Source organism: Sceloporus occidentalis, unplaced genomic scaffold (assembly GCF_023333645.1).
Source record: "Sceloporus occidentalis isolate IW3139 unplaced genomic scaffold, rSceOcc1.0.p SCAF_8, whole genome shotgun sequence".
Classification (NCBI taxonomy): Eukaryota; Metazoa; Chordata; class Lepidosauria; order Squamata; family Phrynosomatidae; genus Sceloporus; species Sceloporus occidentalis.
This window is the reverse complement of record NW_028316988.1, coordinates 13,698,315-13,712,216: the sequence shown is the minus strand read 5'-3', so window position 1 is coordinate 13,712,216 and position 13,902 is coordinate 13,698,315. Positions and strand designations below refer to the sequence as shown.

Here is a 13,902-nt window from a genome sequence, read left to right as displayed (position 1 = left end):
CTATGGATGCTGGCCATGAAAGCCTTCAGCTTCAAATAATCAAGTATTTCTAAAACACACCCTGAAGTAGCTGGTCCAGATTTTGGTCTGGTATACTGAAAAGCGCCAACAAGTAAATGGTGGTGAATCTACTTTGTGTTTATATCTGAATTTTAAAGCAGCTATCCGAATTGCTGAAGCCATTTGAAGGCTCGGGTTTAGGATATCAGATTCCCCTTTCCAAGTTCAAGCTAAAACCCAAAGCAGATTCAGTGCCACTTCTTGGACTATCTCTGGGCTATCTTTTATTATAATATGAAAGCTGTGAACCCTTAAGTTACACAAGAAAATAAAGGAAGATGAAGTTGTTACTGTTGACTTTGGTTGGGGAACGCATGGCACAGGTGACTGCCCATTCCAGCCTTCCCAAATGCCAAGGATAAATCTGCCCCTCCTCACCTAAAGAAGAGGAAGACTATCTTTTTTCTTTCTTTCACTGTCACTATATGATCCAAGAAAAAGGGCATCCACTTGTGCAATGGGATGTTGCTTGAGCAGAGTGCACCGAATGCACTTGGAGTTTTGGTTCATTAAGATCCATTTGCTTTGCAAAAAGCCTGCTCTTTTTAGAGATGAAATCTGCTAGGAGCACTGTTTTGTTATTGGAATTCCCCAGTTATAGCCACCTGCCTCTCTTTCTTTTTCTAAAAGCATGCCATGAAGTTCATCTATGGGAATTTTTATGAAGTGTGCCTCTGCCTCAGAATTTATCATTGCACCATGCACACAAAGGAAAAGCTAAGCTAGTACCCATTTCCCTGAAAGGCTAAGTATTCTTGGTGCAGAGAATGAAGGCGGTGAAGATTGCAAACCAGCAAAGGTTGCAATTGTGGGGCACGGAGGTTGTCCTCTACCTGCGTTTCCCCCCTTCCCATCCCAATGCTGTGCACAGCACAGAAAGATTTACTGCACCTGCCTGCCAGGATAACCTTTGGCACCTGGGTTTCCATCGGGTCCCCGTTCGCCCTGTCCAGAAAACAGAAAATTCAGGGTCAGGGTCAGAATTGAGCACAAACAAGCCATTGCAATAATCACATTGCATTCATCATTAACAATATCTCTGCACAGAAATAGCTTTTGCACAAGGAATGGTGTTTTCTCTGCAAATTTTGCATAGAGTCCCAAACTGAAAAGTCCAGGAGTCTCCTTGTCAGGGTTTCCCAGCACTTAAGAAACACAACTGTGATCGTTTTAAAATATATTTTGATCATATTTGATTATATTTCCCCATCCCTAGCCACAGGACACTCTCATAAAAGGTCACAACAAAGCAAAAAATAAAATAAAAATGACTCGCCTGGTCTCCAGGATGACCGGATGGGCCTGGATATCCTTTTTGACCCTGTTCAAAATAATTAAAATACAAGTTAATGAGTTGTTGTTGTTGTTAAAGTGTTTCCAAAACACTAGCAAAAATACAATGTTCCCAAAGCAGACTATGCTTGGGACCAGAGGTGCTTTGGGTTTCAGATTATTTTGGATTCTGGAACAGCTGTAGTTGCAAATATGTACATAAAGAGATATCTTAGAAATGGCTCCCAATTCTAAACAGAAAATTCATTTATATTTATATAAAGGTATATATGAATATATACACCAGGTGTGCGTATATATGTATGTCTCTCTATATATACAGTATATATACACACACGTAGCTGAAGGTAATTATATACAATTATTTTAAAACAATTTTGTGCATGAAACAGAATCTGTAGATACTGAACCATCGGAAAACAAAGGTGCCGCTACATCGGCCACTCATGAAAACAAGTTTTGGGGTTTGGGAATATTTTGGATTTTCTGATAAGGGAAACTAAACCTGTAGATCAGCGATTCCTAAACTTTGGTCCTAAAGGCTTTTGGACTTCAGCTCCCAGAAGCCCCAGCCAGCTTGCCCAACAGTTAGCAATTATGGGAGCTAATGTCCAAAATATCTAGAGAACCAAAGTTTGGGGATCTCTGCTGCAGAAGGTTTCAGGTGAGACAATTAATCCTCCATCCTTCCTTCTCCTACATCTTTGTAAGAGAAAGAGCAGTCTGGAGAGACTGCAAAGCCAAGGACCACAAAAGCATCCTTGTGGGTCCCCATACAACTCTGGCGTCACACTTTGCCCATCCCCAGAGACAGCAGCCATCCCAATTCAACCCATTAGAGTCAAAGTGACAGGCTGACATGCTTTTGCAGGAAAGGGAGAACGCAACGGTGACGAAGGCAACGGAGTCCTGTGCGCCTGCCAAGCACGAACGGCAACCACCCCAATGCAAGCCTCCTTTAATGGGGAGCTGAAAGCATTCCAGCTCCTGCTTGAGATCCAAAAAAGTACTTTACATTTCTGACAGCGCCTCAACAGGATCAGAGGCAGCAAAAAAAAGCCATAGCCGAGCATATATTGCGTGCTTCAGAGAGTATCAGATGTCGGCAACCCTTCAAGAAGACAATCTGGGTCCTTCAGCTCTATGAGGAGCCATCAGACGATCCAAGGAGGCCCACAAAGCCACAAAACCATCTGGCCTGGTTTTTCCTAGCCAACTGTGCCATTACTGCAACCACAACTGGCTCTTTGGCATTGCCTTCAAATTGGCCAGGATCCTGATGTTGGCTGTGGCTTTCTCGCTCTTCTTCACTGAGACCGTTGATCTGTCTTTCTTCCTCCAATGTCTGTTCTTTGTTTTACGTAACCAGACTACGGCCATTTTCTGTGCAAAGCAAAGCAATCCAACACTAATTGACAACAGCGTCTCAAACCAGTTGGCCAACAAATTTGTTACTTTTACAGCCGATGGTCAACAAGCAACGCCTATGCTTCTTCAGGGCAGAAACTGGAAGTCCATGCTGGTTAGGGATGATGGGGGTTGTAGTTCAACACATCAGGAGGCATGACTTCCATCTCATGCATTGTGCCAAATCTTGTACAGTGGACCCTTGGTATCCGCTGGGGTTTGGTTTCAGGACCCCCTTGTAGATACCAAAATTTGTGGATGCTCAAGTCCCATTATATACATTGGAAGTAAAATGGTGTCCTTTATATAAAATGACTAAAATCAAGGTTTGCTTTTTTTGGAATTTATATATTTTTGGAATATTTTCATTGAATCGGTGGATGTGGAGGACCAAATGAACTTCAGGGAGGTGTCTTGTTCGCTGAGCATGTACTCCATGAGCTACAGGAGTTGCGATTAATTTTTACCAGATGAAACATCCATGCTGGGTTTTTTACCTTAAGATTTTCCAAAGCTGGCTCATGTGCTGGTTCATGCGTCCATGCAGACCCCCCCCCCCAAACCACCAAAGTTCAGGCACATGGGAAGAACGGTTTCTGGAAAACTCTGGTCCGACAGCCATACTGAGAACGGCTGCTCAGCCAAAACCACGAATTGCCCTCCCCGTCTGAAACATTTAAAAAGGTCTCCCTACTTGTTTGGTCAGCTGTTTCATATACTTTGCAAAAGGACGGACAAGGATTGTGGGGTAAAACCCAAAATGGGAACAGCCAAACCGCCGGTGGGACCGATGCCTTGGGAAACCATGCGGCGGACATACCTTTTGGTGTGAACTATGGCACAAAACAAGAGCATGTGGCTTCTTCCATGCACATATAAGCTTTTTAAAAAGTGGCTCTAACTCAGAAAAGTTAAGAAATTGAAAGATCCAAGGAAAACATCATTGAGGTAGCAGAAAGAAAATGCCAGCGTCCTCCTTTCCTGACATGTGTCCTCTATTCCTGCCTTCTGTCCAGGAGGAATTTCAAAACATCCTCCATTTTGAGCATGACTCTCCGCATCAGGGTTTCTCAAAACTCAAGAAGCCAATTTTTCAACCATTTTTAAATATGTTTTAATCATCTTTCCATACCGACCCATAATACTTCTTTCCAGACTTGCCATCTGACTGCTGTACCTCACCATAGTTCTCCCCAAACTTCCCCTAAGACTATTTAACTTCATAACCATTGTCTATCAGCCATTTAAGTCCTATTTTCTCCTTTGCCCCTCTGTGGCAGATTACTTTTTCTAATTCTGCCTTGCATTCAGTCAACCGGCTTCCAGGATTATTTGGCCATTTCCCTAAAAACATGCAGGCAAACAGAGACGCTTGTATGTTCAGCTCAAGGTGTTTTCAGTGGGGCTGTGCCAACAGAGGATCTTTTTTGCCTCTCTCCAAAAAAATATTTTCCAACAGCTTTCTCTCCCCGCTTTTTTTTTTTAATTAGGAACCTAATAAAATACAGCTTCCATTTAAAGGATCTGTTTGGCAACCTCTCCCTCTTTCCACCTTTTTTTGGTGGAACTTGTTGGGCTGTATCTGCATTGCAGAAATAATCCAGTTTGACACCGCTTTAGCTGCCATGGCTCAATGCTATGGAATTTGGGGATCTGTAATTTGTTGAGCTCTCTGACGGAGAAGGCTAAACGTCTCACAAAACTACACTTCCCAGAATTCCATATCACTGAGCCATGGCAGTTAAAGTGATCTGAAAGTGCATTACTTTTGCAGTGCAGATGCAGCCTTGGATTAACATGTGAGTCAGGGAAGCCAATTACAGTCAGGAATAGTGCAGACTAGAGACGCCATTGCTGCACCAGAGGTTCCTCTTATGAGAAGTTCCCATATTGACAAATCTCATTTATTCTTGACCAAACTCAAGCATAAAGTGCACTTACCTTTCTGCCCGATGGTCCAGGAAGCCCACTCAACCCAGGTAAACCCACATGGCCCTGGAACAAGAAGGTAAAAAATGTAAGTTGGGGGGGAGGGTGGACTTGTCTGGCCTTCTTTAGTGCTCCAGATGTTTTGGATTTCAGTTTCTTTAATAGCTGACTATTGGTCAAGTTGGCTGTGGCTTTTGGGACCTGAAGTCCAAAACACCTAGAGGCCCAAAAGTTGGGAAGCACTGGCTCAGAGCAATGGTTCCCCAGCTCTGTTCCTCTAGGTGTTTTGGACTTCAGCTCCCAGAAGCCCCAACCAGCTTGGCCAGCAATCAAGAATCCTGGGAACAGAAGTCCAAAGCATCTGGAGGACTAAAGTTTGGGAACTACTGGCCTAGAGAGATGGTTGGGTCTCCTTTTTTGGATGTCTCCAAAAAGAGGCTGGAGAGGAGAGCTACCTTCTGGGGATGCTTTAGCTGGAGATTTTACATTGAGCAAGAAGTTGGACTTGATGACCCATGAGGTCCCTTCCAACTCCATGATTCAATGGCTCCATCAGCCATAGAGGAGCTGCATGCCAGAAGTGCCTACTTTACTTGCTTCTCGCAAGCTGGTGAGTAGAGGTTCAGAGACCACTGGTACTCAAGCAATAACAAAGGCAGGCTTACCTTCTGTCCGTTCCATGCTTTTCCAGGTGACAAACCTGGATCACCTTTTTGGCCCTGAAACAGAGAAGGAAAACTTAGGTGACCTTCCAACAAAAGCTATAATTTATTGAGTAGATGTCAGTAAGCACATGGGAAAAACCTAAGAGCCAGCATGGCGTGGTGCTTTGAGTGTTGGCTTACAACTCTGGAGACCAGGGTTCAATTCCCAGCTCAGCCATGAAACCCACTAGGTGCACCTTGAGTAAGTCACACTTTCTCAGCCTCAGGGAAAGGCAGTGGCAAACTTCCTCTGAACAAAACTAGCCAAGAAAACTCCATGAAGCCTTGGGGTCGCCATAAGTTGGAAACAACTTGAAGGCACACAACAACATTAGTAAAACCAGACAATTTCCTAGATAGACCTCTAGCTTTCAGCTGATTGACCAAGACACATATGTGGGGTGTTGTTGTGGTGGTGGTGGTTGTTGTATGTCTTCAAGTCACTTATGAGTTATGGTTACCCTAGAGTTCCCTACCATGGGGTTTTCTTGACAAGATTTGTTCAGGGGAGGGTTGCCTTTGCCTCCTATAGGTGTTGTACATGTATGGATAAATCTGAATATTCATAGGTGTTGCACCCCATGGATAAATCTGAATATTCATTACATCCCACTGTATGCCACGCAGAGCAGAGTGGTATAGTTTCTACCCAGACGGAAAGGCTCAGAGAAAACTCCAGACATATTAAAGACAACCCAGAAGTGGGAATGTCCCCCTTTTCTTTGGCTCTGGTCTCTATGACAGAGATCCCACTGTTACAAAAGCTGCATCTGAAGCTCTCCGGAGGGGTTGGATGTTTGGGTTTTAAAAACTCTGGGTTGGAGAACATCTGCCACTGTAAATCATATTTTATAGTCCCCAGCACTAAGAGCTCTCCAGCCATCCAAGTGGAAGAGTCCCTCTGTATGTGGAGAGCTGGTGTCAAATTCTTCTCCGTTTCTCCTCAAGAGCTCCTTCCTCAGTTTTGAAGGCATGTGGCTGAGGCTTCCATATTCTAATGCCATGGATGTCATTAGATAAGAATTGGATGAACTGGAATTACTTATATTAATTATAAAAAACCATCATTGTTTCTCTTGTGTGCCTTCGAGTCATTTCCGACTTATGGTGACCCTAAGGTGAACCTATCCTGGGGTTTTCTTGGCAACCTTCCCCTGAGGCTGAGAGTGTGTGACTTGCCCAAAGTCTAGGTTAGGGGAGATCAGGGTTCGAATCCGCATCCGGCCACGGAAACCTTTTGGGCAACCTTGGAAAAACCAGCAATAGGGTTGCCATAAATCAAAAGGACTTGAAGGCACACAGCAACAACAATCACATAAATCAGAAACCATTCTTCTTTTCAAGTTAATCACTGTTTTCCCAGTAGTGCATTGGAGGGAGAGAACAGCTGGATGAGCAGCGGTTCCTATTAGCTTCGGTGCACTGTCACTTCGGTTTCAAATTTCCTTCCAATTCCCACAATCTCTTCCTATTATTGTTATTATTTTTCTCAGTACATACTCCCCTGCCCCCTAAAACACATCCACACACACCAATCTGGGCCAAGAGTAGATCTGGGATGGATTTTCTTTGGAGCAAGACTGCAGAGCGAGGGGCGGCCACTGATTCAGTACAGATGTCACTGCCCAGATTCTGAATGAAGACTAACCGGCTTTTGCCAAACGGTAAATGAAGTCATGCAGATAATTCCGCTTTGCATGCAGCTGTTATCATAGCTGGAGTTCCTTTCCATGGCATCTTTGGTGCAGGCCCTGGGAGCAAATTGCCGGCTCCTTTTTAGTGCAGGGAGTGGCAAGGAAATGCCCTGAAAACTCAAGGGTTGTCTGGGGAGGAGCAGAGGATTATCAGCCCTTGGTTACCCTTTCCCCTTGCAAGGAAAGAACAACTGATTTAAGGATGAACAGGAGTTGTTCCTCCAAAACACCATGAAGCATTTCTGTAAAATAAAAGTCACATCCATGGTGGCCCCGGGGCTCAAAAGAAAGATGCTGGAAGGAACAAAGCACCTTAAATGCATTGATCCACTCAAGGCTGAGTTCTCCAAGATTCAGGATCAAGAAGCCATTTCAGGTGCTGGAGATGAGCATGGAGTCATGGCCAAGCCCAAGTTTGAAAAAGTTACTTTTCTTGGACTACAGCTCCCTGAAAACCTTCTAGTCAACATAGCCACACTGGCTTGAAGATTCTGGAAGAAGCAGTAGCTAAAGTAACTCATGGTCATCTTGTGAGCTTCACTGATGCATAGGAATTTTGAGAGGGTTGAGAGACAATAAATGTATAAATGTATAAATAGATATTTTACATTGAGCCCTTGGTATCCACTGGGGTTCAGTTCCAGGACCCCCCATGGATACCAAAATCCACAGATGCTCAAGTCCCATCGAATACAATGGCATAGTGAAATGGTGTCTCTTATATAAAATGCCAAAATCAAGGTAGGCTTATTGGCATTTATATTTGCTTTGAATATTTTCAAGCTGTGGATGGTTGAATCCGTGGATACAGAAGGCTGAGAGTACTTTCGGAATGCCTTTCCGTTCACTTCATAAAGGAAAAAAGAAGGCACAGAAGCAACTGGAAGCATCTTGCACATCATCCCAACACTGAGCCAGGTTTAAAACATCAAAACATCCAGCTGCCAAAGCCCAGGATCCCAACGGAAGCAAAACCTCTCTCCATCCTTATCAAAAATGCAGGCCAACCCAAAAGGACAGGAAACATTGAAGGCTGTCTGTCGGCAAGAGGGTTGTAATAGGTTTCATTTCCGCCGTCGTTTCTTCTGAAGCCACGGAGAGACCTCCACCCAACGGATGAGGGGAGTCCTGCAGAGGTCACCTGGAAGGAGATCTTTCCCTCTCTGGCCAACTAATGAGGCAGGAAGGCCATCTCCAAACCAAACAGATGTTGCTGTCAAATTAGGAGGAGGCTGGATAAAGATCAGAGGAGCTTCACCAACCGGACATGAAGTCACTCTGGGTTGCCAAAGGCAACAAAGGCAATCTACCAAGTGACAGAGGGGCAAACAGCAACTTGACAGGCGCACAATGCAGAGGTCCAAGATCACAGCAAAGGGGTTGACCTCTCACTCCACCCCACCAACAAACAGTCCAAGGGGTTGTAAGAAATGCACAAGAAACTCTACACACACCCCCAAAGGAACAACAACAACAAAAAGCCTGTGGCCTGGTGCAACCATTCCGCATGTGCTTTCAAATGCATGCAAAACCTCAATGTTGCATGTTGATTTGAGGTGCTGGAGAACTTCAGAACTGACAAAACAGTTCAAGGGGTTGTAAGAAACACACAAGAAATCCCAAGAGAAAAGGGAAAAAAGCAGTCCCCAAAGTTGTGTGCCTGGTGCAACCATTCCACATGTGTTCTCAAATGCATGTAAAGTCTCAATGTTGGACGTTGATTTGATGTTCTGGAGAACTTCAAAAATCTAGAAGCAAACATCTGATGGGCACCACACCCCTCTCGCTCTCTGTCAAATCTAATTGAACAAATGTTTTCACCGAACCACTGAAGCATCTTGCTTCTATCAACAGCTTGTTAATTCAGCAGATCCTAAGTGTATTTGCTCCTCATCACCTGTCCATCCACCTCCTTGTGCAATGAAAAGATTAATTTGCACCATTTACCTTTTGCAAGCCATCTGAGTTAAGAATGCCAATTTGTGCATATGTGTTTTAAAGGGCAGATTGTACAAAGCAGAGAGTATCTTATGACCATTGTTGTGGTTGTGTGCCTTCAAGTCGACATAATCCCCAACAACAAGCTGGTTAACACTCACTCCGAGAAACATCTCGGTTTTTGAAGGAACCCAGGTGGACTTTATAAGGCCAGCAGCGAATGTTTTAAAGCTTTTGACAGCAACTTATAAAATAGAAGGCGGGGGGTTCTTTTGTTAAAACATACACAAAGAGGCACAATCTGGAACTCATCTGCAAGAAACTAAATACAAAAGGCTATAATGTAAGTGGGTTGGGGGTTTTCGTGGTTTTTATGACTTTGCTTTTTTTCCCTCCCAGACTACAACAGGGCTTTTAAATTCAGAACAGCTGTTTTCCGCCAACACATCTCCAGTGCCTAATTCTTCATCAGACTCCGGCAATGGGCCAGTTTAGGGATTTCCCCCCCGTTGTTTCAGAATACGAAGGGTTTTGGAGACACATGGGAGAAGGGGGAAAACTCCATGCAAAAAAGGAACTTACCTTTTCTTAAAATCGTTCCTAAACTGTTTCTAATTTGGCTGCTGTGTTGTGCACCTTTAAGTCCTTTCCAACTTATGGTGACCCCAAGGCAAACCATCATGGGGTTTTCTTGGCAAGACTGGTTCAGAGGAGGTTTGCCATGGCCTTCCCCTGAGGCTGAGAGAGTGTGACTTCCATAAGGTCTACTGTACATATTTGCACCTCTTCCTTACCTTAGATCCAGGTGGTCCAGGCCGTCCGGGATTCCCATGAGGACCAGGTGGACCCTGGGGTTGGGAAACAAAGATAAGGTCAAAATTGTCCAGAAAACAACAAAAAGTCTTGTTAAATCCAATTTCACTTCATGCACTCAGTCCACTTCATTAGATGACTTATGTTTATACTTATTGGCCAATAAAAGTATCCCTGTTTTGTGGATTTTGCATTTACAAATGTTCAACTGAAGTCCGAAGTTGCTGCAGCTGTCCAACAAAGGTATCCCTGTCTTGTGGATTTGGGATATTACTGTACTTTGCTACATAGCCAACAAGGCTACCCCTGGCTATGTCATTTAGAAATACAGTTTAGGAATCCAATGAGAAAGGGGCAGGAAAAATGAGCAAGGGAAGGCAAACCCCGCAAATAGAAAGAGCTTTAAGTGTGATTTATTTTCAAAGTCTCACTCTTTGCAATGTCAGAAATTTCGGGCCTAAAGGAAAATTGCAAAGGGGGGGTTTCATTTGGAGAGCAAAACCCTCACCCGCCTACCCTCCCACTGCTTTATACCCTTCTTCTTGAATAAAACAAGCAAGGCCAGAAACATAACCTCCCCATTCATGCCATCCATCAAATTCCATGGAAAATGTGTATTTCCAGCTATATGCAAGGACCAAGCAAGCCGTCAATGGCAGCAAACAATCCCCGCAATGTCTTCTCTGAAACATGGGAAGCGGGGGGGAAAAGAAAGGAGTTCCCAAAGGTGGCAGGGGCACGAAATCTGGGTGAGATGCCATTCCTATGAAGCAAAGGTTTGGAAAGAAGCCACTTCTTTGGAAAAACCCAGAGATATCGAGCCCTGGCCAAGGAAAAAGAGGCCATCACAACAACACCAGGAGCTGCAAGGAAAAAAACCTCGCCTCTGAGATTCCCCTTTCTGCAATACCAAAAAAAAAAAGTTTGTTGATGCAAGGCCTTTGGAAACTAAACAAGGAGTAATCCCTATGTGTGTGTGTTCCTTTTACTGCTTTGCAGGGTAACCAGATGTCCTAACTGCAAAGGACGACAAATGTGCCGCAAAATGTGGGATGGACATGACCAAAGAAAAGCTCCTTCCCAAATCCAGGGAGTCAGCAATGGTCCAGATATCTAGTTGAGACTGCTTTAACTGCCCTGGCTCCATGCTATGGAGTTCTGGGATTTGTAGTTGGCTGTGACACCAGAGTAGGCTGGATATCTCACCAAGCTACCACAGTCCCATTGAGCCATGGCGGTTAAAGCGGTTTCAAATTGCATTAACTGTACTGTGTAGATGCACCCAGTCTATGTACAAAAGCTGGGTGCCCCGCTTCCTCCCATATCATGTTTGGAATCCAAGACTTTCTCTGTCGATGGTAGGAGAATGAGCAAGGAGCCAGAATGAGACACAAGGCATCCTCTTGCAAACATCGACAATAAACGTTGAATTCCATTAACGCAAGTTGCACTTCCCTTCTTTTCTTTCTTTCGTTCTTTCTACTATTCTTCCCTTCTGCCCTTTCTCCCTTCCCAGCTACTGAATAACCACCCTCCCTTCCCCATCATATTTTCTTCTACTCACCCGTGGGCCTCGCTTGCCAGGTGGTCCTGGTAAACCGGGAAGACCTGGGGGACCCTATAAAAAGAAAGAAAGGAGGCAGACATTGAGCTTCGGATTACTCCAAACAACCATGAGCAGATGTCCTCCAGGGCGAGGAGGCAAGCGAGATGCAATCTGCAAGAGATAAACCCTGTTGGACCACAGCAAGCTGCCTTTCACACTACGAAGCGAGAGCCATTTGATCCCACTTAAACTACCATGGCTGCATCCCGGGATTTGGCATTGAGCCCTGAAGGCACCAGATCCCATCTAATCTTGGAAGCTGATCAGGGTCAGCCCTAGTTAGTCCTTGGATGAGGGACCTCCAACAAATCCCAGGTACTATAGGCTTTATTTCAGAGGAAGGAACTGGAGAAACCACCTCTGAGTATTCCTTGCCTAAGAAAACCCTATGAAATTCTTAGGGTGACCATAAGTCAATTGGAAGGTGCATACAGACATCATGAAGGCATCAGATCCTGTCTGGTCATGTAAGTTAAGCAGGTTCAGCCCTGTTTAGGACTTGGATGGGAGACCTCCAATGAATCCCAGGTGCTGCAGGCTTTATTTCAGAGGAAGGAGCTGGGAAAACCACCTCTGAGTACTCCTTGGACTTAGAAAACCCTATGAAATTCTTGGGGGTCACCATAAGTCAACAGGCAACTTGAAGGCACATATCTTGAAGGCATCAGATCTGATTTTGGCAGCCAAGTAGGGTCAGCCCTGATTAATCCTTGGATGGGAGAGCTCCAAGGAATCCCAGGTGCTATAGGCTTTATTTCAGAGGAAGGAACTGGGAAAACTATTTCTGAGTATTCCTTGCCTAAGAAAACCGTATGAAATTCTTGGGGTCGCCATAGGTCAACAGGCAACGTGAAGGCACATCATGTACACATCAGGTACTTTGGTGTTATTGTGTGCCTTCAAGTCATTTCTGACTTAGGATGACCCTAAGGCAACTCTATCATGGGGTTTTCTTGGCAAGAGGAGGTTTGCCGTTGTCATCCTCTGAGGCTGAGAGAGTGCGACTTGCCCAGGATCGCCCATTGGGTTCCATGGCGGATGCAGCTAAAGAGAAGTCAAAATGAGGGCACTGGCCCCAACCTTTCAATCATAATTCTGCCCCCTAAAATGAAAAGTTCCTTCTGTCCCCAAATAGAACTCCAGACAACACCTTTTAAAATCCTACAAAGAAATGCAAACTTAGAAATGCCCCTCTTGCGGGTTTTCCTTGCTAGAGACTAAACCCCATGTCCAAGTGATGCAATCTCTGGGCTGTTTATTCAGACAGGGGTGGAGGGCAGAGGGGAAAACCCTTCGAGGCTAGTTTCCGAGGGTTAAAGGATGCCAAGGTCAAACGGCAACATTCTTCAGATTCAGGGTTTCCAGCTGGACCGGCCGCATCCAATTGTCCAGAAAACTACTGGAGCTCTTCATTATCTGCTTGCATTCCCCTCCCTCTTTGCTCTCTTTGGCAGCAGCATCAAGGCCCAGAATAAACTAAGGTGTCTCCTGGAGGATTTATGAGCAAGTAGCGCATTGTGAGTGATGGTTTCTTTCCCCCGCTTTCGTACGAAGGGAGAGGGAATGAGAGAGACCAGAAGACACAAGAATGCTTGGAAGGCGGCCGGATTTCTCAAGAGCTTTGGAAAAACCCAGTGCTTTGACCAAAAGTAGACCTCCCTTCTAAAACCGGCCACAGCCTTTGCAAGGGAGCAGGTGTAAATGCAGGAAAAATGGAGGATTTGGGGTTATAGGCTGGGGAAATGCAACAACATGCCCTCAGTTCTTGCAAATGGGCCAGGTAGTTGAGATTAATCCTCTCTCATCTCAGTTGTCTGGCTGTTTTTTGAACGTCTTGCTGCACCCATCCACCCCAAAAAATAAATATATGTTTGTGTGTGTGTATGTGTTGTGTGCCTCCAAGTTATTTCTGACATATGGCGACTCTACGATATGGTTTTCTTGGCAAGATTTGTTCAGAGTTGAATGTGAAGTCAAAAGCTTTCATGGCCAGCATCCATAGGTTTTTCTGACTTATAGGGTTATGGCTGAACAGGGAATCGAACCCAGGTCTCCAGCATCATAGACCAATTCCCAAACCATTTTAATTCTTCTCTTTTTCTCTCTTTCTCATACACATGGAGGTATCCACATATATGACTTTTTCTCCCTACCACACATGTTTTTACTTGCAACCTTTTTCTCCCTTGCAAACTGAGTAAGGAAGCTGGACAGCATCTGCCTCCTCCCCAGAAACATCCCCTTCTCTATGTATACAGCAGAAATTCTCAACTTGGGAACTGTATATATTTCCAAGAGCTTCCTCAACGCCAGATATAGTCAAACGGTGGCATGCTGTGTATTTTCCCTCACTGTATTTTCTGAAGGGCTTAAATGGAAGCCTGATCTGTAAGACAGAGTCTTGCAGAGAGAGGAAGATACAGTTGTATAGGACAGAGGATACAAAGGGGATAAAGGG

General features: G+C 44.7%; 1 protein-coding gene across 1 annotated transcript in view; it reads right to left on the bottom strand.

Annotated features, from left to right (window-relative positions):
- LOC149308000 (uncharacterized) overlaps positions 1 to 12,477 on the bottom strand; it is an 85,251-nt gene extending 72,774 nt beyond the window's left edge. Inside the window, exons 1-6 of the mRNA XM_089536841.1 lie at positions 12,454 to 12,477; positions 11,403 to 11,456; positions 9,820 to 9,873; positions 5,355 to 5,408; positions 4,702 to 4,755; positions 952 to 1,005 (exon numbers count right to left, since the gene is read on the bottom strand). Of these exons, the coding sequence (XP_089392967.1) occupies positions 952 to 1,005; positions 4,702 to 4,755; positions 5,355 to 5,408; positions 9,820 to 9,873; positions 11,403 to 11,456; positions 12,454 to 12,477 (294 nt within the window). The remainder of the gene's footprint in view (positions 1 to 951; positions 1,006 to 4,701; positions 4,756 to 5,354; positions 5,409 to 9,819; positions 9,874 to 11,402; positions 11,457 to 12,453) is intronic.
- Between the last annotated feature and the right edge of the window lie 1,425 nt (positions 12,478 to 13,902).